The 22448-nt window shown below is 40.4% G+C and overlaps 1 protein-coding gene across 1 annotated transcript in view; it reads left to right on the forward strand.

Moving 5' to 3' along the window:
* Positions 1-22448, forward strand: part of MRPS5 (mitochondrial ribosomal protein S5) — a 75777-nt gene that overhangs the window by 16194 nt on the left and 37135 nt on the right. The window contains exons 3-5 of the mRNA XM_086631844.1: positions 8832-8957; positions 9259-9492; positions 15048-15082. Of these exons, the coding sequence (XP_086487970.1) occupies positions 8832-8957; positions 9259-9492; positions 15048-15082 (395 nt within the window). The remainder of the gene's footprint in view (positions 1-8831; positions 8958-9258; positions 9493-15047; positions 15083-22448) is intronic.

The following is a 22448-nucleotide window of genomic DNA, read 5'->3' on the forward strand; positions in this document are numbered from 1 at the left end:
GTGTGGTGCCGTGGACTCACTTGAGGGAAGAGATGCCATCCAGAGGGACCTTGATAGGCTTGAGAATTGGGCCAGTGCAAACTGCATGAGCTTCAACAAGTCAAAATGCAAGGTCTTTCACCTGGGTCAGGCCAATCCTAGGCACAAATACAAACTGGGCACAGAGTGGGTTGAGAGTAGCCCTGAAGAAAGGATTTGGGGGTGTTTATAGATGAGAAGCTCAACATGAGCCGGCAGTGCGCTCATGCGGCCCAGAAGGCCAACCGCATCCTGGGATGTATCAGGAGAAGCGTGGTCAGCAGGTCAAGAGAGGTGATTCTCCCCCTCTACTCTGCTCTTGTGAGACCCCACCTCGAATACTGCATCCAGTTCTGGTGTCCCCACCATAAGAGGGACATAGATTTGTTGGAGCATGTTCAGAGGAGAGCCACAAAGATGATCCAGGGGCTGGACCACCTCTGCTATGAGGACAGGTTGCGGGAGCTGGGATTGTTCAGCCTTGAAAAGAGAAGACTTTGGGGGGACCTAATAGCTGCCTTCCAATACCTGAAGGGAACTTACAGGAAGGCTGGGGAGGGACTTTTTACAAGCGTGTCCACTGATAGGACAAGGGGGAATGGGTTTAAGTTGAAGGAGAACAGATTTAGATTAGATCTTAGGAAGAAATTCTTCAGCACGAGGGTGGTAAGACTTTGGAATAAATTGCCCAGAGAAGTTGTGGATGCCCCCTTTCTGGACGTGTTCAAGGCCAGGTTGGACGGAGCCTTGAGTAGCCTGGTCTAGTTGAGAGGCGTCCCTGCCCATGACAGGGAGGTTGGATTAGATGATCTCTGAGGTCCCTTCCAGCCTATGCCATTCTATGATTCTATGATTATCATTATACATATATATGCTCGTATATTATTATTATTATTATTATTAAATTGTTTCTATGTCAACCCACGAGTCCCCTTCCCTTTTTCCCTTTATTTCTCTTCCATATCTCCTGGAGGTTGGGGAGGGTGAGCGAGCTGCTGTGTGGCATTAGTTGCTGGCTGGGCTAAACCATGACAACTTGGCCTTGTTGAACCTCATGAGGTTCACATGGGCTTACTTCTTGAGCTTGTCCAGGTCCCTCTAATGGCATCCAATCCCTCAGGTGTGTCAACCACACCACTCAGCTTGGTGCATCTGCAAACTTGTTGAGGGCCCTCTGACTATGTCATTGATGAAGATACTAAACAGCACTGGTCCCAGTGTGGACCCCTGAGGGACACCACCCATCTCCATCTAGACATTGAGCCATTGACCACTACCCTCTGGATGTGACTATCCAACTAATTCTTCACCCACCAAACAGTCCACCCATCAAATCCCTGTCTCTCCAATTTGGAGAGAAAGATGTTGTGGATGACTGTGTAAAAGGCCTTACAGAAGTCCAGATAGATGACATCAGTAGCTCTTCCCTTGTGTACTGATGTAGTCACTCCATCATAGAAGACCACTAGGTTGATCAGGCAGGACTTGCCCTTGGTGAAGCCGTGCTGGCTGTGTTAACTCACCTCCCTGTCCTTCATGTGCCTTAGCATAGCTTCTAGGAGGATCTGTTCCACAATCTTCCCAGGCACAGAGGTGGGGCTGACAGGTCGTTAGTTCCCAGGGTCTTCCTTTCTACCTGTCCTGGTTTAACCCCAGCCAGCAACTAAGCACCACATAGCCACTTGCTCACTCCCCCACAGTAGGATGAGAGAGAGAAGTGGAAGAGTCCCCTGAACGTCCCTCCTTTCCTTCTTCTTCCCCAAGCTTTATATACTAAGCATGACATCATATGGTATGGAATATCTCTTTGGTCAGCTGTCCCAACTGGGTCCCCTCCCAACTTCTTGTGCACTCTCAGCCTACTCACTGATGAGATGGGGTGAGAAGCAGAAGAGGCCTTGACTCTGTGCGAGCACTGCTCAGCAATAACAAAAACATCCCTGTGCTATCAGCACCATATTCAGCTCAGATACAAAATACAGCCCCATACTAGCTACTATGGAGAAAATGAACTCTATCCCAGCCAAAACCAGCGCAATACCCTTCTTAAAAATGAGTGCAACGTTTCCCTTTTTCCAGTGACCAGGGACTTCCCCTGTCTGCCTTGACTTTTCAGATATCATGGAGAGTGGCTTGGCAGCTATATCAGCCCATTCCCTCAGGACTCTCGGACGCATCTTGTCAGGTCCCATAGACTTATGTATGTTCAGGTTCCTCAGGTGGTCACAAACCTGATATTCTCTTACAGTGGGAGAGACTTTGCTCCCTTAGTCCTCATCTTGTGGTCCATCCATTCAAGAGGTGTGGGAAGAGAGGTTGCCAATGAAGACTGAGGCAAAAAAGTTGTTGAGTACCTCAGCCTTCTCCTCGTCTGTTGTTACCAGCTTGCCAGCCTTGTTCATCAGGCGGGTACACTTCCTTTGACCTTCCCTTTCTGGCTGACATACCTATAGAAGCCCTTCTTATTATTCTTTGCATCTCTTGCCAAGTTCAGCTCCAGCTGCTCCTTGACCTTCCTAACCCCATCCCTACACAACTGAGCAGCATCTCTATGCTTTTCCTAGAATGCTTGTCCCTGCTTCCACTGCCTGTGCATTTCCTTCTTGCCCTTTAGTTTGACCAGCAGGTCTTGACTCAGCTTTGCTGATCTCTTGCCTTCCTTTTTGAATAAAAGCCCTGTGGAGCTAACAGATTATGTCCTCAGAAATGACATCTTTAGAGGGTTGAGGCAGAGATGCAAAGAAGAACATATATTTTACTAAAGCAGCCCTTTTTCTTAGAGCATCACTTTAGGGGAAAGTGTTTTATCTTCTCATTATATTTCAGCAGGACGCAATATCAGATATGCATCTTACACTTCCATTTTGAATGTAACGAGTCTCTTTTGCAGTTGAAGAAAACAATGTTTTGAGCGTGGTCATTTAGGAAACTTGAGAGTAATCCAGCACTATATAATTTCTTATGGATCCACACTTTTCTGCTTGCAGACTGGGATTAGACAGGGAATCAGAAGTGTGATGTCACATGACGGCAGACAGTTGCAGTTCAGAGATAAAGGAAGCAGCAAGGGCAGTTCTCATTTGGGATGAGCATACCAAAATGCTGTTGTGATCTGTTACAAAAAATAACAGAAGTATAAGTTAAAGTCAATGCTTTTTAAAACCCATCAAAGATTTAAAAAAAAAAAATTAACTGCTGTTGGGCTTTCTAGGCTTCTGAAGAAAGCTGTCGTTTTACAAGGAAAGCCTAATGTTTAGAACTCCTTTAGACAGTTTTAGTTGGCTCTGATGAGACAGGATTGCAGTTGTCTTTTTCTGGAGAGATCATAAAACCTGATTTGATTGGAATAATCCAGCTCTACCTGTACCTCAGTGGTGAGACTGCTTGATAATTTAGTTTCATCGTGTCAGTGTCATGTTAAAAATTCTTATTTGATGGGATATCAATTTATAGGCAGTTGAGTTGTGTCGTGGCTTAGGCCGATCCGGCAACTAACCATTCCATGATTCTGTGATTAAGCAGCTGAGTCTAGACTGTATAATTCATCATGCAATTTGTAATAGATGACATAAGCAGCACATTCCCTTTGCAGATGCTCTTTCATGTTTCGTATGTGTGAAGTATTTTTTCCAAATCCTGTTTTTGTTTAGAGACGGTGCCAAAACCATTGGTGTCTGGAGAAGGAAGGTGGTTGAAATACCATACCTTTCTAGAACTCATCTGCTAATAAAAGCATGTATTCCAAGCTGAAACCTGGAAGAGAATGTTAGTGATTGAAAGACCTTACTAAGTTCCTTAAGGTAATACAGGTGCATAGATGTAATGGCATGAATGGGCAACAGTACACTGAGAGAAGCATGTTTATTCTAACATGTTCATTAATCTTTTTATTATGTCATTAATATTAATGTCTTTGAATATCTGCTGCTGCTGCCACAAGACTACTTCTCATCAGAAAACTTGAGGAAAAATTTACTTATAAGTGAAAGAAGTGACCCTACTTAGCTGTTTTACAAAGTTAATCCTTTTTTCTTCTTTTGCTCTCATCAGTTTTCCAATTTACTGGTATTTGTCTTTGTAGTTTGTATTCTAAGCAAGCTAGGAACTCATCTTGCAGGAGTCAAAGAATTCTACTTTTATTCTCAGTTTATCAGGATCTAGGATACTGTTTTCTGGTACAGTTTACAGGATGTCTTTTTGGTAATACTGGTGAGTTACTGAGGTGTGGTCTAATATTCATCTTCCTCTGAAGTAAGCACTAGGGCTGACTGGTTCCTGAAATTCAAGGATAGTATAAAAAGACACAAAACCAAACCGTTTTCAAAATATTGCAAACATCTTTTACGTAGATTAAATAAAATGGAGTGGTGTTATATAAACTTACTGTTGACGGTTATTAGTGATCAGCTTGCATGCTTTCAGAAAAATGCAATAGTGGATCTTTTCCTAGGCCGTAAAATTAAATCTGATATGACTGGGTTTTTTTGTTTGTAGCCATGTGCTTTTTGGTAACTAACTAGAAATGTGTGGTGACTTTTACAACTGGGTCTATTTTAGCTCTGGAGCTTTCTGTTTTACAAAGGCAAAATTAAAGTGAGGCCACAAATGACTAAGATACTGCATATCTACTGTGCTATCTTCATTTCAGAGCATTTCTGCGAATGTGAAAAGCAGTACAGCAATCCTCATTTCTGTTTGGGTTATTTCTTCCACTACAAGACCTTCTTCTTGTCTGTGCATATGCTCTGCAGTCATCTTGGGCTTTGCTGCCAAGTCAGATTGACCTTTCTTATGGTCAGATTTTTATTTTCTTCATTGCTGTGTTGTCTGTCTGTCGTAAGCAATGTCCCCACCGTTGTAATCTTCTTGACTGTAGCCTGTCCCCTCCATATTCCATTCTTGTCACTTTGTCTTAAAATCAGTGCGATATCTGCCATCTTATAAAGAGCTCTCAGCTCTGTAGCCCCCAGGCTTCTGATGTGTTTTGTTAAATCCAGCTGCTTTCCAAACGCATGATGGTATTATTATAGACCGATTAGATGAACTCCACTTTGGTACCAAATGTGACGTTTTTCTCTGGTTCTAATTTTGTCAGGATTTGCGTGGTGCTTGAGGCCAAAACTTGACTCAGTCTGACCTCATCTTGCTGGATCTGTTGTCGTTGACTGGTCTCCTTTGGTACAGAACAATCTCCTTACTCTGTGACTTTTGCTACTTTCCTCTATTGGGATTAAGTGATCTTATCATACAGATATTTAGAATACAGCTCAAAGTGCTGGGAGGTTTTTTTTTGAGTGTATTACCAGCTCAACAGTTCGTTGTTCTAGTCACTCAACTGCTTGTTGCTGCCCCTCTGCAGCCTCCTTTGTAGCCATTATGACCCTTTGTGAGGCCACACAAACTGCAGTAGACTGGGGAACTGCTCCAGCTTAAAAATAACTTTGCAAAGAAAAATGTAAATACCTTTATTGTAATTCCATGTTTCCAAGCTAGCGGGATTATCATTAAAAAAAGAAATTGCTAGTTATACAATGTTTTCTGAATAAGCTAAGAAGCTTAACATGATTGATCATCAACCTTCCAGCTCATGCAATAGTCCTGTAGTCCACTGTAGAACATGAAAAGCCGCGTGATGCATTACCTGCTTACCACCAGTCTTTTTCTGTACTGAACTTTAATGCAGTGTTGTCTTAGGGTAATATTCACTACTTGTAGACAGTCTAGTGCCTATCACCGTTTGGCTTTTATTGAAAGTAACACACTGAGTCAGCAATGAAGTTTTTCTGCTTAGTGAGTTCTGTGCAGCTGAAGATTAATTATTTTTGTTTTGGGTTTAGCGCACAGCTACGTGCATCAGTTTGTGGTAATCAGCTGGAAAATTTCTTAGTGGCTGACAGCCACTTTACTGGTTTTTACTGCCGAAATTACTGTTTCTGGGATTTTTTTTAACTATAAAACTGTAGATGTTAGGGTTTGCTTGAACGTCTAGAAAAGAGAGTGTAATTTCAGATAGAAATTTCTTTTTTACAGGGACTAAAGCCTACTCAGGAGCAAATACAATTCTTGCCTCACAGCATATAAGAAGTGTGATAAATGTTGCTGTGATGTGAAATCCATGGGCATTTCTACTTGTCTATAATACAGTTTCCACTTGTCCATAATACAGACAAAATCTGTATTACATACTTCAGCTTTTCGGACTATTTGTACAATGTGTTATTCGGGTATGTAGTGACTTTCTAGGCCATTCTGCTCTTGCCTGTCTTGAGGGAATACTGTTTCGTAGCTTCCTGGACCTGTAGTCTTGTGTGTCCTTCCTTTCCAATGTACTGAGCTTTGATTACTTGATTCAGGATTGTATTTCTCAAAAGTACAGTTTCTCATAGTGTTCTGGTTGAGAAACTGATAACTGCTGGCCTGGATAGGCACACCCTCCTTTGGGTTAAAAACTGGCTGGATGGCCGGGCCCAAAGAGTGGTGGTAAATGGGGCTAAATCCGGCTGGAGGCCGGTCACCAGTGGGGTTCCCCAGGGCTCAGTGCTGGGTCCGGTTCTGTTTAACATCTTTATCAATGACCTGGATGAGGGGATTGAATGTACCCTCAGTAAATTTGTGGACGACACCAAGCTGGAAGGCTGTGTCGATCTGCTCGAGGGTAGGGAGGCCCTTCAGAGGGATTTGAACAGACTGGATCGTTGGGCTGAGGCCAATGGCATGAGCTTTAATAAGGCCAAGTGCAGAGTCCTTCACTTGGGGTATAAAAACCCCAAGCATCGCTATAGGCTCGGGGAAGACTGGCTGGAGAGCTGCCTGGCGGAGAAGGACCTAGGGGTGTTGGTTGACTACTGGCTTGATATGAGCCAGCAGTGTGCCCAGGTGGCCAAAAAGGCCAATGGGATACTGGCATGTATCAAGAATAGTGCAGCAGGAATAGGGAAGTGATCCTGCCCCTGTACTCGGCACTGGTGAGGCCGCACCTGGAATATTGCGTCCAGTTTTGGGCCCCTCGCTTTAAGAGAGATATTGAGCTCCTGGAGCGAGTCCAAAGAAGGGCAACTAGACTGGTCAAGGGGCTGGAAAATAAAACTTATGGCGAGCGGCTAAGGGAGTTGGGGCTGTTTAGCCTGGAGAAGAGGAGGCTGAGGGGAGACCTGATTACAGCCTACAAATACTTGAGAAGGGATGGTGGGGAGGTGAGGGAAGGGCTCTTTACATTAGTGATGGGTGATAGAACAAGAGGAAATGGGTACAAGCTTAGTCAGGGGAGAATCAGGTTGGATGTTAGAAAGTATTTCTTCTCTGAAAGGGTTGTCAGCCACCGGAATAGGCTGCCCAGGGAGGTGGTTGAGTCCCCATCCCTGAATGTGTTTAAGAAAAGGGTGGATGAACTATTTAGGGATATGGTTTAATGGGGATTAGGGACAGTTGAACTGGATGATCTCTAAGGTCTTTTCCAACCTAGAAATCTGTGAAATCTATGAAAATAACTGCATCAAATTCATAAAAGATTTTTGACTGGAAATACCTTATGTCATACCTTTGGAAGAGGCACCTTGACACCATATACAAACTTACTAAATACAAAAATAATCCTGGGCACTTAGAGGTAGCTCTAGAAATCCTGGATAGCTCCTGTCCCTCAATGTGTTGTCAACATAGCAGAGCCTCACCCGTTCCAATGCGTTTGCCAGTCTGTGGGACAGGATCTCTCACATGCATTAATCTAACAAGCATGAGTTGCTGTTGGGGAACTGTAGCGATTTGAGCACAGTAATTTTAATTCCCCTGGTTAAAAGCATTTACTGACTTTTTTTGTCTCCTTTGAATAAACTAAATTGTTTTCTAATCAGAGAAGACGAGATTTAAACTTCCATAGTAACATTGGCCTTGGGTGAAACATGTAATAGCATTAATCTGCAAATATAACAATGGTGATGATTGTGTATTCCGTGGTGATAGCCTTCTTGTCTGGCCTAACAGAATGAAATACTGTCTGTGGTGAGTTCTTCACACTTTCAGTTTCATTTTGGTGTGGTTCGTTTTTGTCTAAGTTATAAGGATATCCTATATTTCCATCAACTGGGCAAATAATAGTTTGAAGTTAACTACTAATGATGTGCTTCATAAGTCGTGCTCTCATATGTTGGGTGAAGTATCTTCACACAGCTGAAATATCTTCATACAGTCCTGTATGCAGCCACGGAGTGGGGAGGCCTGACCAAAGCCTGAGCTCTGTGATGTGGCTGTTTCAAGTGTCTTACATTCCTTCCTCCTTACATTTGTACAGGCAATAAAGAGGACCGTGTGTTTTGTCAGAACATGAGAACAGCAGCAGATTTATGTTGTTGGTTAGGTTCTTGTGTTTTGTGGGTTTTAAAGCAGGCCAACCCTTGGATATTTTTAGGAGCGATTCAAGTTGACTATCGTTGGTATTTGTCCTTGGATAAATGCTTACAGGTATTGCTGTTCTGAGTTACTCATGAATGATTTTCTTTTAATGACCTGGGAATTAATATCTTACTGGTTACTGGTTAGGAATGTCTGCCTTTAAATCAATTTTGAAAATCCTTTTAAAAACCATGCACCTGACTGTGTGCCTGTCTGATTGCAGTTGGCAGGAGCAGAGGCACATCTCTGCCCCAGATACATATATACATACTAGGAAATTGCTTTCTTAGCAAGGCAGTGATCCTACAGTTTAAATCCCAGCAAAGATCAAGCAAGGGTTAACATTTCAAGGGTTTTTTGTTCAGTTTCAGTTTCCAACATAAGCTCTACTTGTACATTACTTACAAAAGCTTTTTTATTTTCAGTGACAGCTGATGAGCTATGGAAAGGAGCTTTGGCAGAGACTGGTGCGGGAGTAAAGAAAGGAAGAGGAAAGAGAAGGAAGAAAAAGCTAAGGAAGAACCTCAATAAAGGCCAGGAGATTGGGGAAGGTAGATTCACAAATAAGGGGCTGAAGGCGTCTTGACCTTTTCATGTATAGTGTTTCTTCATTTAATAAATTGACAAATTGCTGTTAATTTCTGTGGTGTCAGAACTACTTGAGATATTTTTGTCTTTTAAAAAAATCCTGTTATGGTTGTTTAATGTTATTCTTGGTTTTTAAGTATCAATTCGGTATCATAAAATGCCCTTGAAATATATGAGAACCTGCCATTTTATTGCATTTTTCCAGTGTGCATAGTTTCAGTCCTAATTTGGCATAAAATGTAAATTTTCTCTGTTATTTTTAAGGACGTTCTGGTTTCCTCTGGCCTGGCCTTAATGCTCCTGTCATACAAAGTGGGAAAGTCCAGGCAGTTACCCAACGAAAAAAAGAAGAACGAGAGAGAATTCAGTCTGACATTGTTCAGCAGAGAGATACATGGGAAAAGAGAAGAAAAACAAAGGTTAAGAGAGAGGGAGGATGGAGCGGAAAGTGTTGGGGAGGTGTCCTTCTGGATCCTCCTGACCCAGGTCCTCATGGAGGTAAGAAAACTAAGTGTCTATCTTAGTCTTAGTTAGCTTTTCTGGTAAGAAGAAAGTGAGACTTTCCTGTGATTGAAAAATCCTGTGATTGAAAAACCCTTTTCCTGTGATTTTGTAGTTCTCTCTTATATGCCCAATGATGAAGCCAGACAGCTAAATCAAAGAACAATTTGTGTTAACACACGTGAAATTTGTTGAATTGCTGCTTAGTTTAATATAGCTGTTAGGCTATTATATTATGTTGTAGACCCGATGACATTTTGCTGTATTGCAGAGTACTGTATTATGTTGTAGACTGTTACTGGAGTCTTGAAGTTTGGAAATATTTTCTGTGTTCAATGTCAGTTGCCTTGAGTATGAAACATAGTCATGTTTTTTAATAGTTTCTTAAAGGATCTTGTGGGATAAATCAGGCTTTTTTTGCTAGTTCATTTGACAAAATATGGTTAAAGATGATGCAGTTCAAATGTAGCTGATTTTATTTATTTATTTGCTGCGTAGTTAAGTATCATTGTGAAACTAGAGGTCCTATACATAGAGTGGCGAGGTGACCTTAACTTTTTTTACAGTGCTGTTATTCAGACCGCTAGAAACTGTAAAGTAGTTTTGTTTAATATTTAGAAGTCTAATCCTTTTTAACTAATTAAATATGAAAATGAGTCGTTACTCATATTCAGCTGAGTTTTTCTTGTGAAGCACTTCATGTTTATTGTTGTCTTTCTGTAGGCTTTTATAGTAAGATGAGCTAAGAAAGGCAGTTGATGGTTTCTGGCACTGTTGTTTCAGGCTTATTGCAGACTCCAGTCATTCCAACAGTTAAGCTTGTTCATGTTTTTGGAGCTTTCTTTGTCCAGGAGTGTGTTCTCCCAGTGTAAGCTTGGGACATATGTTGCAGCTAGTTGTCCTGGTTTCATAAATGGGAAATTGTGTGCATGAGATCACAATTATATTGCTGTCTCATCTTCTTGCAATCACCTCTGCTCCCATCTACCTGGTGCTTTGTTTATTAATTTATTTCAGTCTGTAAATATTTTCTGGTTACGTTCTATTGGATGTTAATTAAAAATTCAGGCATGCTTTGAACCAAGCCATAAAGTAGTAAGAGCATTGTCTTTCCAGTGTGATCTAATGCCTTTCTCTATGTGGATTGAATTTACACTGGCATTTTTGTAGCTATTTGCTTTATAAATCCATGCTGTTGGTGTTCAGCTCTGGAGTCCCCAACACAAGAAGGACATGGAGCTACTGGAGCGAGTCCAGAGAAGGGCCACGAAGATGATCAGAGGGCTGGAGCACCTCTGCTATGAAGACAGGCTGAGAGAGTTGGGACTGTTCAGCCTGGAGAACAGAAGGCTCCAGGGTGATCTCATAGCAGCTTTCCAATACCTAAAGGGGGCCTACAGGAAAGCTGGAGAGGGACTTTTTACAAGGGTGTGTAGTGATAGGACAAGGGGCAATGGCTTTAAACTGAAAGAGGGGAGATTTAGGTTAGATATAAGAAAGAAATTCTTTACATTGAGGGTGGTGAGGTACTGGAAGAGGTTGCCCAGAGAAGTTGTAGATGCCCCATCCCTGGAGGTGTTCAAGGCCAGGTTGGATGAGGCTTTGGGCATCCTGTTGTAGTGGAGGATTTCCCTGCCCATGGCAGGGGGGTTGGAACTAGATGATCTTTGAGGTCCCTTCTAACCCTAACCATTCTATGATTCTACTTCTCTGTTCCCTTCCCACATTTTCCATTCCTGTTGCTGGTATGGATGATTTTGTAGCTTCTGTTCTTGTAGTGTCTGAGATACATGTTTCCCTCAGATTTACCTTGTGAGTTTAAGGGGAGCTTGCCTGCCAAGCTCTTGAAACATTTTTTGGTTGTCCTCAATTTTAAGAGCAATGCATTCCATTTTAATAGCAGCATAATACTGCAGTGTACAAATGAAAGAGTTCCTATATTTACTTCTGTTTTGTTTTATTACCTTGAAAGCAAATATTCCATGGAAGACAGTTAGGTGACAATGGACTTGGCAGCCTGTCACGGAATCTTACAACTGACAAATAGAAGATTTGAGAAATTAATGAATTTTTCCAAATTCCTCATAAGTCAGTGCTAGAATACAGAGAAAGTCAAGAAAATGTCATGGTTCTAGTTCTACACCTTGAAGACAAAACTATGTTGTTTTTTAATTCAGATATATTTTCAAGTGGTTTATTCAATTAAAAGAAGTGGCAGCTGTTGCAAATAACATTTATGCATGTATGAATTTTACCTTCTGGTGTTTTCCTTGATTTTGCTTTTGGCTGATACTATTGATGTTGATTATATGCATTAAAGTTGGCTGTGTGGAGGCTGTAGTAGTCAGATCAAGCTCTGCCAAAAAGAGGAAAGGGCACTACAGTCAAAAGAGGAAAATGAAACTGTCTACCTGTATTAAAAATGTGCTTGAGAAAAAGCAGTTACTGATTAGTATAGACTAATTTCCTTTTAATCTGTTAAAAATTGCAGAGATTTTTCAGGTCCTCATAGTTCTTTCAGCATCTTTTTATTTGGAGAATCAATGATTTTGCAGGGGAACTGGGACAATGACTGTGTGAAAAGCACTGTCAAGGTGGTAGGAGGAGTAGACCTGAAACTCCCAAACCCAATGAATCCTTTTGTCCTGAGGCTACGGTGTGACTGGATTCCCTGCTAAGCAAGCATGAGTTGTGATTGAGATTCTGCAGTTCAGCTCTTCCTAGTATTCTGGTATTAGATTCTCTAGTAACAAATGGAGGTTGAGCATATGCTGCAGCTTCCCTTCAGCAGAATTCGTATTTTCTCATGGAAAAAGGTACAGCAACTTTGTAGAAACCTTGATGTTGTTAGCCTTCAACATCTGACAAATTTTTTTGAAATGTACTAGTATGTTAAAAAAAAAATAAAATTGGGGACATACTGTGATCCTTATATACTTCATTCTTTCAGGGGGATCTTCTTCCACTATGCCTTTACTTATTGTGCTAGCTGTGAGTAGAGAAAGAACAATATTTTTCGATTGGAAGTAAAATTATTCTTTCAAGTTTGCAGTGTTTCTGTGCAACTGAAGAGGCTTGAGAGAGGGAACAGAGTGACAGGCATTCATATTCTCTACTGTGAGCAAGAAGTTAACTGCTTGTAGATGAACAGATCTCTAAATTTTGCTGAGATGATCATGTTTATAATAATTTTGGAGGTTATGTGTAAATGATAAAGCAATGTTTGGTGAAGGAGTGAGTCCTCAGTTCTCCACCATTATACTGTTTTCGACTCCCAAGCCTTTCTCCAGAATCTCACTGTGACTACACCAAATAAAATAAATATTAAATGCTTTAATTGACACAAGTTGTCTGTGTTATACTGAAATGCTCCTGTTCATGAGATGAATTGGAAAAGCAGGAGGTCAGAACTCTTACCTATTCTGTTTCTTACACCAAGACACTGCATTTTACTTCATTATCAATTGTTTTCTAAGTCAGTAGGCTTTTTTTTCCACAGCCAAGCTGATAATATGATACTTCTTGTGGAAAATGTATCTGTATTAAAATATAGATCGATTATAAGTATGATCTCAATTGCATAAAAGGAAACAAATATATTTGCAGTTCAGGTGTTTGTGTGGTCATCAGGTTTTGAAAGAGAAACTCAGAGAAAATGGGATCTTTTTGGCAGTATCCGTGATTTGCAGCATTTTTGCCTGCTTCCGTAAAATGGATTTTGAGAAACGCCAGTGCAACTGCTGAAAGCCAAGGCTAAGGGATTTGCTTACTTTTGCTATGGTGTGTGTCAGGGTGAAAGCTTATGGATAAGACCTGATGGGACTGCTGTTGGCATGATTTTGCTCTCTCATTTGATTTACTGTCTTTGGAGGCAGTATGTGTAGATGCCCATGTCATGCCCAGAGCTCTCCAGTATTGCTCCTTCCTCCTCCACAATGTTGTAAGACGTTTCAAAAATGTCTTAACCTCTTTGAAGTCTCTTCTAATGACAGAGCAGAAACTTACTTTCTTTGCAGGTGAAAAGGATATGTTTGCCACTTAGAGCTGAATATGTAATGTGCACCTGAACAGAGCTCTGTGTTCAGTGTTTCATTATGACTGTGATGAAAAGACTTGAGCATGGATGTGACATAGACGTGATCTTTATTTTACAGTGCAAAACACCTTAACTGTTACTAGGCAAAATAAATGGTGCTGCAGTTGTCTTTGATTGCAAAGAAATTTTTTCAGGCAGAGTTTGCAATTGAAAGAGAACAAAAAAAAAAATTCTGGCTATGTGATTCTTGGTTATTTGAAGTGGTTATGTATTGTTTTGTTTTATCCCTCCCACTTTCTGGAATTTCACAGAAATATGTATCAAGAAATACTTGCAATTTTTTTGAATCCCCTGTTCTGAAGAATATTGAATAATAGTTTGGCCATGGTGGAAGTGACCCATTAGGTGATTTACCTTTTTATTTTTGAACCATTTACAGCCTTTACTCAGTGTGTGTGAAATTTTGGGTTCATTTACAGTTTTAGAGCAGGTTTTAGGGAAGAAGGCAGTTTACACTGCCAGCCAGTGAAAACCCAAAACATTCTGTTTTCCTAACACACTGTGGATAGTTATTTTTCCTAGCATTTCTGCAGTTGGGAAAGAATTAGGAAGAATATCAGATATAATTGAACAAAAATGCTTCAATGTAAGTGATGAGTTGCAGTGATTTCCAAAGAAAGCTTCAGGTTTAATCTGGAGAGGATGCATAGCTTAGCTTGTGATCAAAATATTCAACAGATTCTGATGATGTCTCAGTCTTTTCTATCGAATTTAATTTCTGTGTAATGTTGAAACAGAACGGTTAAATTTATATGTCTTGCTTTACTATTAAAAAAATTATTATTTTTATTGCTCGGTGCTACCCTGGTTATTTAAGTTGGAGGATCTTTGGAGACTGTTTCTATCCTACTTCCCTGCATGGTATGGTATGGTATTTTAAAAGATATTCATTGCAGATAAGATACTGATTTTATTTTAAGATATTCATTTAAGATTTTATTTTAAGATATTAATTTTAAAAGATATTCATTGCAGTTGGAGGTCAGGGTCCCTAATAGAGCACAATGAATCTATTGAACAGTTGTCATTTAATTATAACAGGAGCTATGTTGTAATTAGAAGAAGAGTAGTATTACACTTTCCGGGGAGTTATCATTTGAACTGGATCTTTTTTAAGCTACTTTCCTTCACATATGTTGATTTACTGAAAAAATGGGGAAAAAAAAGTGCTTTATTATTAAGAACTATATGCTGTTTTTTCACTGACTTTATTTGAAAAGAGGCTGAATTAATGGAGTCAAGTAACAAAACATATTTGAGGTCTTTTTAACTAATAAAGTTCACTTTAGAGATGTTTGTTCAAATTATTCTTACCTGTTCTACTTATTGCGGAGATGAATTTATAAATTGCAGTTACATAAAAATCGTGTCCTTTTTAAATTATACCTTCTATCCAGAGCTGTGCTGCTAGGTAAGAAATACAAGGAATTGTAATACCCTGTTTTTCTCCCAACAGAAACTTACGAAAATTTTGAAACAAGAGTCATTGAGGTAAGCATTACAAATCTTTTCAAGGGCTTGACATCATTATAATTATTTTATATTGATCTTGCAATTATTTAATTAGTCTTTGCTAAGTCAACCTTCTAGCAGTAGGAGTTAGTGGATATTCTGTTTCAACTGCATGACATAATCTGTCATTCTTTTCATTGGAGCCTTATCTTCTCTGTTGAACATGCAATATCTAATTCAAGGGGGGTTTCGAGTAACTCTGAAATGTCAAATGCCTGCAGATAAAACTTTAATAGTTTGCATACAACCATAATAGGAAACCTAGTGAAGTGTTAGGGTTGTTTCTCAGACAAAACTACAAGTAGGAAGTTGTATAATTCTGCTTGTAAAATGAATAATTAATTAGAGGGGGGAGTGGCAGCACAGGGCAGAGAGTGAGTGGGATGAACATCCCATTTTCTGTGCCTCTCAAGTAATAAAATACTCACTTGTCCTAAATGTCTTAACCTCTGATATTTGTATCTTCTGGGAAAAATGTTTTATATCCACTTTGTTATTCTCCTTACTGACAGAGTAAGGATGATGGTTATGACTGAACGAATGCAAGTCTTGTTTCCACCCTTGTTTCTAAACAGATTATGTTGCATCATCTCACTTCAAAAATATCTATCATTCAAAACTATTAACTGACAAAAGATGTCTGCGTTCCAGTATTTTCCTCGTCTCTGGTTTTTGATAAATAAGATCTAATATATGCTGTAAATCCTGCTATCTCAATTTGCAAGTAATAATTCACATGCTTATGTCATGAATTTACTCCTGGCTGGTCATCACAGAATCAGTCTGTGTACTCTTGAACTCTGTGACTGGCTGACTAAGGCTTCCTAATGGAAATGTGGAATATTTTAAAGAACAGCATATGTGCTGAAATGCATTCTGCATGTTCTGGGTATTTAATTAAATCAGTGAATCACCTTAGAATAATTTTGTTGTGGTAAATTAAGAAGCGACAGAGATTAAAAATATTTAATCTCTTGTATTTAATGACATTATCACCTTTTTCCAACATACAGTAACTTTTCAATGTGTAACTGGTTGTATGTAATCCCTTGGTGTGAAGTGATATTATCTGACCACTAAATCCATGTCACTGAGTATATTTGCTGACTGACAGCAAAACTTCACGCTAAAGGGTAAGATCCTTAATACTACCAAAACAAGTTCTTTTGCTATCCAAATTCTTCATGATTTCAACAGGAACACCACTCAGAATGTGGTCAGAGAAGATATTTATTTCAAATATGATAGAGGTGGATTTTGCTTTGAGAACAAGGTACTTCATTGGTAATAATTTTTTACTGGTGAAATGTAAAGTGTTAGTAATGCAGATATGTGGACCCATTTACTTCTGAATGGAAAAGCCATTGCTGAAGAAGGAAGCTTGCAACTCATATCAGAGCAGACCATTTAGTGCTACACACACCCACACTATTGCGAGATATTTTATGCATCCAAATTATCTTATTAGTTTTTCTTTCATTTCAAATACATTAGTTGCTATGGAAACCATAGAACTAGTATAAGCATTGTTGGGGAGAATCATTACTTCAGAAATAAATTGATTTCTGTGATTCATTTGCTCCCAGACCAGGATCAAATGAAGCAAAGCATCCAGAAAGGGAGCAGCTCTGGAAGTGAGAACAATTATTTGCTGTCTACCCTTGCATGTTCCCTTCTCTTCTACTTGTAATTTTAGTGAGACTTGTGGTAGCAGTGGCCAAGTCATTTCCAGCTCTATCTGTGTCCAGAAGTTTGTTTCTTAGACAACTGAAGTCTCAAAATTACTTGTTTATTTATTTAAATATCTAATGCATTAAAAGGACTTGATATTTTCTAAAATTATTGATCCATTAGAAAGCAACACCCTCTATGATGTGGCAAATTAACCACTTCCAGCTGGGGGCATCAGAAAGCCCCCAGAGAAGATACGATTTGGCCAAGTCGGTCTTGTTCATAAGTGTTGATCTTACTGGTGAAGGGGCTGGGAGAAATTCACTGTTACTTGCAGCACTTTTTGGTGGGGTGAGATCATAGAATCATAGAATGGTTAGGGTTGGAAAGGACCTCAAAGATCATCTAGTTCCAACTCCCCTGCCATGGGCAGGGACTCCCTCGACTACACCAGGTTGCTCAAAGCCTCATCCAGCCTGGCCTTGAACACTTCCAGGGATGGAGCATCTACAACTTCTCTGGGCAACCTGTTCCAGTACCTCACCAGATCTCAGAGCCATGTTCAGCTCCGTGTGCCCTGAAGCCCCACAGAGCAGGAAACTGTACTTATGAGTTGGCTGCAGGGTGGAGGAAGACATCCTTGCAGAGCGTTCTGCAGAGGTGGTTGTGAGAGCACTGCCATTCTGGAAACAGCTGCTGTAAGGGGATTTCCTTTGCATAATTAGGCACACAGAGTAAGAGAATCTGCACCTCCAGTAGCTGCCACTGAACTCTCACAGACCGAATGAATTCCGAAGGACTTTCTGTCAAAATTTGGATTGCGCTTTGATAAATTAAACCTTGTTACACAAATACTCTGGTGCATAAATCAACCCAGTAGTTTTCTGTGTAAAGTAATTAGAATTGTAGAATATCTTGAGTTGGAAGGAACTCATAAGGATCATTGAGTCCAACTCCCTGCTCCTCACAGGACTACCTAAAACTGAACCATACGACTAAGAGCATCGTCCGGATGCTCCTTGAACTCTGATAGGCTTGGTGCTGTGACCACTTCCCTGGTGTTCCAGTTTTAGCTGGGACAGTGTTAGCTCTTCTTTTTTTTTAACAGCTAGAAGAGCTCCGTGTTTTGGTTTTACTCAGAGGCTCGCTCTGAGAAGAATGCTGATAGCAAGTTGATGTTTGTGGTTGGATGTGAAACTCCAAGGACTTTTCAGTGTGCCGGAGTGCAGAAGCACGGCGGGATAAGGGGGGAGCGTAGCTGGGACAAGGGGGACACGATTCCCCTTGTGATTTGTGGCGAACTTAAGATTGAGGGCCAAACTGGCCAATTAGTATTCCATATCATGCAGCGTCATGCCCAGTATAAAAGTGAGGGTCAGCCGGGAAGAAGGGCTTTTTTTTGCGCTTCGGCTTTTGCGCTTTGGCTTTTGCCGCTTTTGCTCTTTTGCGCTTGCTGTGTTTTTCGCTCTATTGCTTTTCTTTCTTTTTTTTCTTTCCTCTCTCTCTCCCAGTACTCCCACTCTCGGAGTACTATCTCTCCCTCTCTGCCCCTCTCTATTTCGGGGCCTCGCGTTTGTCCGGGATTGCAGTTTCGGGACGAGACGGGCTTCGCATACGAGGGGGTGGTGAGCACCTACATTGTATTAAATCATCTGTATTAAATCACTCTTATCTCAACCCACGGGTTTCACGTTTATCCTTTAATTCTCTCCCTCATTCCTGGGGGTGGGGAGGGGGAGTGACCGGCTGTGTGTGGGGGGGGCAGTTCAACCTAACCCACGACACCTGGGGAGCCTGTTCCAGTGACTGAGCATCCTCTCAGTGAAGAACATTCTTGTAATGTCATATCTGAACTTCTCCTGATGCAGGTTCACACCATTTCCTTGTGTCCTATTGCTGGTCACCAGAGAGAGGAGATTGGAACCTCCCCCTCTGCTGTCCACCTTGAGGAAGTTGTAGATGGCGATGAAGTCACTCCTCAGCCTTCTCTTCTCCCAGCTGAACAAACTAAGTGACCTTTGCAGCTCCTCTCAAGTCTTGCACTTGAGACTTTTCACCATCTTGGTTACCCTCCTCTGGACACACTCTAATAGTTTGATGTCCTTCTTATAGTGAAGCACCCAAAACTGCACACAGGTGAGGTGGGGCTGCACCAGTGCAGTGTAGAGTGGGACAGTCACCTCCCTTGACCGACTAGCTGTGCTGTGCTTGATGTACCCCAGGACACGGGTGGCCCTTTTGGCTGCCAGGGCACACTGTTGACTCATCTTCAGCTTGCCATCAACCCAGACCCCAAGATCTCTTTCCACAAGGCTGCTCTCCAGTCTCTCGTTCCCCAGTTTATATATATAGCCAGGATTACCCCATTCTGGGTGCAGAACCTGGCACTTGCTCTTGTTAAATTTCATACAATTGGTGATTACCCAGCTCTCTAGGCTGTCCAAATCTCCCTGCAAGGCCTCTTTACTCTTGAGGGAGTCCACAGCTCCCCCTAGTTTAGTATTATTAGCAAACTTAATGTACCCTCGACTCCTGCATCCAGATCATTTATCAAAAACATTAAAGAGCTCTGGCCCTAAAATTGAGCCCTGCAGAGCCCCACTAGTGACTGGCCACCAGCCTGATGTAACCTCATTTACTTTGAGCCCAACTCATCAGCCAGTTGTTCACCCAACATATTATAGACATGTCTAGCTGTGACAGGATACCGTGAGAGATGATATCAAAAGCTTTGCTAAAATCCAAACCCCCCACATCTACTGGCTTGCCTTGGTCAACTAGGTGGGTGACCTTGTCATAAAAGGATATTAAGTTAGTTCAACAGGAGTTTCCCCTTTTGAACCCATGTTGGCTATGACCAATTGCGTAAAATTGTCACTTTAGAAAATTCTCACGTTGTTTACTTACCTGCAGATGAAGTTGCTTACTAGATTTATATTCCTTTCAAGATTATAATCAGAACCTTCATTTGCAATTAATATTTAACTACTTTATTGTTGAAAAACTATACTAGTCTAGCTGCTGCTTTGAAAAAGAGACTTCTCTCCTTTCTAACCATAATCTGAGAGCCTAGGTATTAACTTGGATCAATACACGTTCTGTGATAGATGCACATCAGGTCTTTTTGCTTAATATGAGTGTTGACACCCTTCACTAAAATAAAGTGTCCATTGAGTTATTATGCAGTTTTAAATGGGTAGAGATGATTGTTCATCACTTTACTCTTGTCATTAGTACAGCTTCACTTACCAAACATGTCTGTGAAACATTGTCTGTATTTTTAGCCAATGTTACGTTGTACCTGTGTCCAGACAAGGTGTTTGTTCCAAGGTATCTTTGTATGAGTTTCTATTTAGTTTCACTCACAGCATATCATCTTGTGTTCTACTACCAAATTTCACTAGTGATGCCCTTTTTGGAAGGGATCGCACTCTCTCCACTACCATGCACTGTCATATACTGTTGGAACAGCTGGTTTTCCTTCATGCAAATCCTTTTAAAATGCTTTGTCTGACAAAACTGGCAAGAAACAACATGTTCTTAATTAGTAGGAGGAACTTGAAAATAGTTATTCTGTTTCAAGATTTTGCTTTGTGGTCATAGTAAAATCTCATATTCACATTTTAATCTCTTTGAGACTGCAACTTTCTTCTGCACTGCATATCTCTAAGCGAGCTATACATGCCATTGATTTTCTTACCGGACCTTATGTGTGGTTGCATTTTTCTTGGAACATGTCCAAACAGTTCCCTTTTTGAGACAGGAAAAAGAGAACCAGTCCCTTGACAATAAAATTAGAGCTACTGCCTAAAGAACTGTGAAATCAAGCGTGAAACCAAGTCTTCCTGGTTTGGAGAGAAAGGAGAAGGTTGCCCTTTCACTGGAATTGTAGTCAAAGAGGGAAGGAGGTGGCCATGTCCCAGTCCAGAAGAGGACCAAATGTATAGAGAGCAGAGAGTTCCTTCATCTGCCAGTTTTGCAGGTTTCAGTGCAACACAAGTCTGCATAGGTCTAGGAGTTGAATGCGTGATGTGCAGTAGACCTTAAAGCTTCATCACTACCTAGTTTCCGTCACTGTCTCTTTTGAGAGAAAAAGTAGATGTTTCAAGTTAGGGAAGTAAATAGTGTCCTTTAGTAATAATTCTCTTACATGGTGCCTTGTTTAGAGGCTTAGGATAAAGGATGGAACCAGAAGTACTGAATATCAGCTGTGAACCACATCTCATGGGAAACAAGAAGCAGCTTTCTGTCTTTTTGTTTCTAGCTCCCAACTCCCTGTCATTGTTTGTGTCACCTGTCTTTGGAATGATGGTCAGCTGCCTTTTGCTTGAAATTCTTTTGCCATTCCTTAGTGAGGTACTTTCCATGAAGAAACGTTTTATTCAAAAATTATTTTCACCAATATTTGAGAGTTTCAGTGTTCTATTTGATGTTGTAATAGGAGTCTATCCATTGTCTTAATTGAAATGTATCTGGCCATAGTACGTAAGATTTTGCCAGAATTAAAATAAAATACCTTTTAAATGTCCTTGAGTAACTAAAAGTGTGTACAAGGTGTAAGAGTAAGAACAAAGTTAATAGTTATAACTGAGAGCAGCAATCATTTCTTTTAAACTGTGTACAAACATAACCTATTGGAAAGTGGGTTACTTAAAGTCTATTTTTGGGAGAGAAGGATTATAAGAAACATTTCCTTAAACAAAATAGCCTGATTCGCAACAGCTCCTTGTCTGAAAGTTAAAAGAATAATCAGGCAAGTCAGAAATTGAGTTGACTGACAGCTCTACTCCAGAAAAATCTGTGAGGGTTCTCTCCTGTCCTGATAAATGAGCGAATGGGTTTCTTTGTCCTTGATTATCTTCCTGCATTTTGCTGTGATGACCATCAGTTGGGAATCCATCCGGTGGCTTGAATGATTCTAGATTAATCCTGTGTATCAAAATCCTTGCTTATTGCAGTGGTTTTGAATATCTTCCAAGACATGGAAAACAATGGTGGTGTATTGTAATGTCAGATTGGGTAATTAAAAGTCATGAGTTGGTTTATGTATTTTAAAAAATCTTCCAAAGGGGAAAGAAATAAACTGGTTTACATGTCTGTTGTGATAAGGATAAGAAGCAATGGGTTTAAATAATGAGCAAGGGAAGTGTAGACATAAAGAATGAGTTGGAAATGGAAAGTTGAATACTAGAATGAGTTGTCTGGGAGTATATGGCATGTCTGTCATTAGAGGTTTTTAAAAATAAGTTAGAGAAATCTCTTGAGGGGGTGAGGAGACGAAATCAGTAACGTTCTAACCCATTTTCTTATAATTCTTTAAGACTTTTCAGGTGCACTTCATTCAATCTGTAAACATCTTTGTGCATTCCCTTTTATTTTACTTTGTAAGAACCGTAATTATTAAGGTTAAGGCAGATTTACCTTCAAAGATATGCACGCAGCTTCCAAGGAGTGTTAATCTCTTCTCATTTGTAGAGTCCCCTCTCCCCCTAAACGTAGTGAATCCCTCCATCACTGAGCTTGTGTTTCTTCCTCACGTTCTGTTTGCCCAGAAACAGATTATGTGCTACTCAAATAGTAGCAGATGTCTCTGCACTTTTATGGTGATGATGATATTGAGCAAAATAACTTTCCAGTATGTGCTGTTTAGAGTGATGATAACATCCTTGCAAAT

This window comes from Tauraco erythrolophus, chromosome 2, assembly GCF_009769465.1.
Source record: "Tauraco erythrolophus isolate bTauEry1 chromosome 2, bTauEry1.pri, whole genome shotgun sequence".
In the NCBI taxonomy this organism is placed as follows: Eukaryota; Metazoa; Chordata; class Aves; order Musophagiformes; family Musophagidae; genus Tauraco; species Tauraco erythrolophus.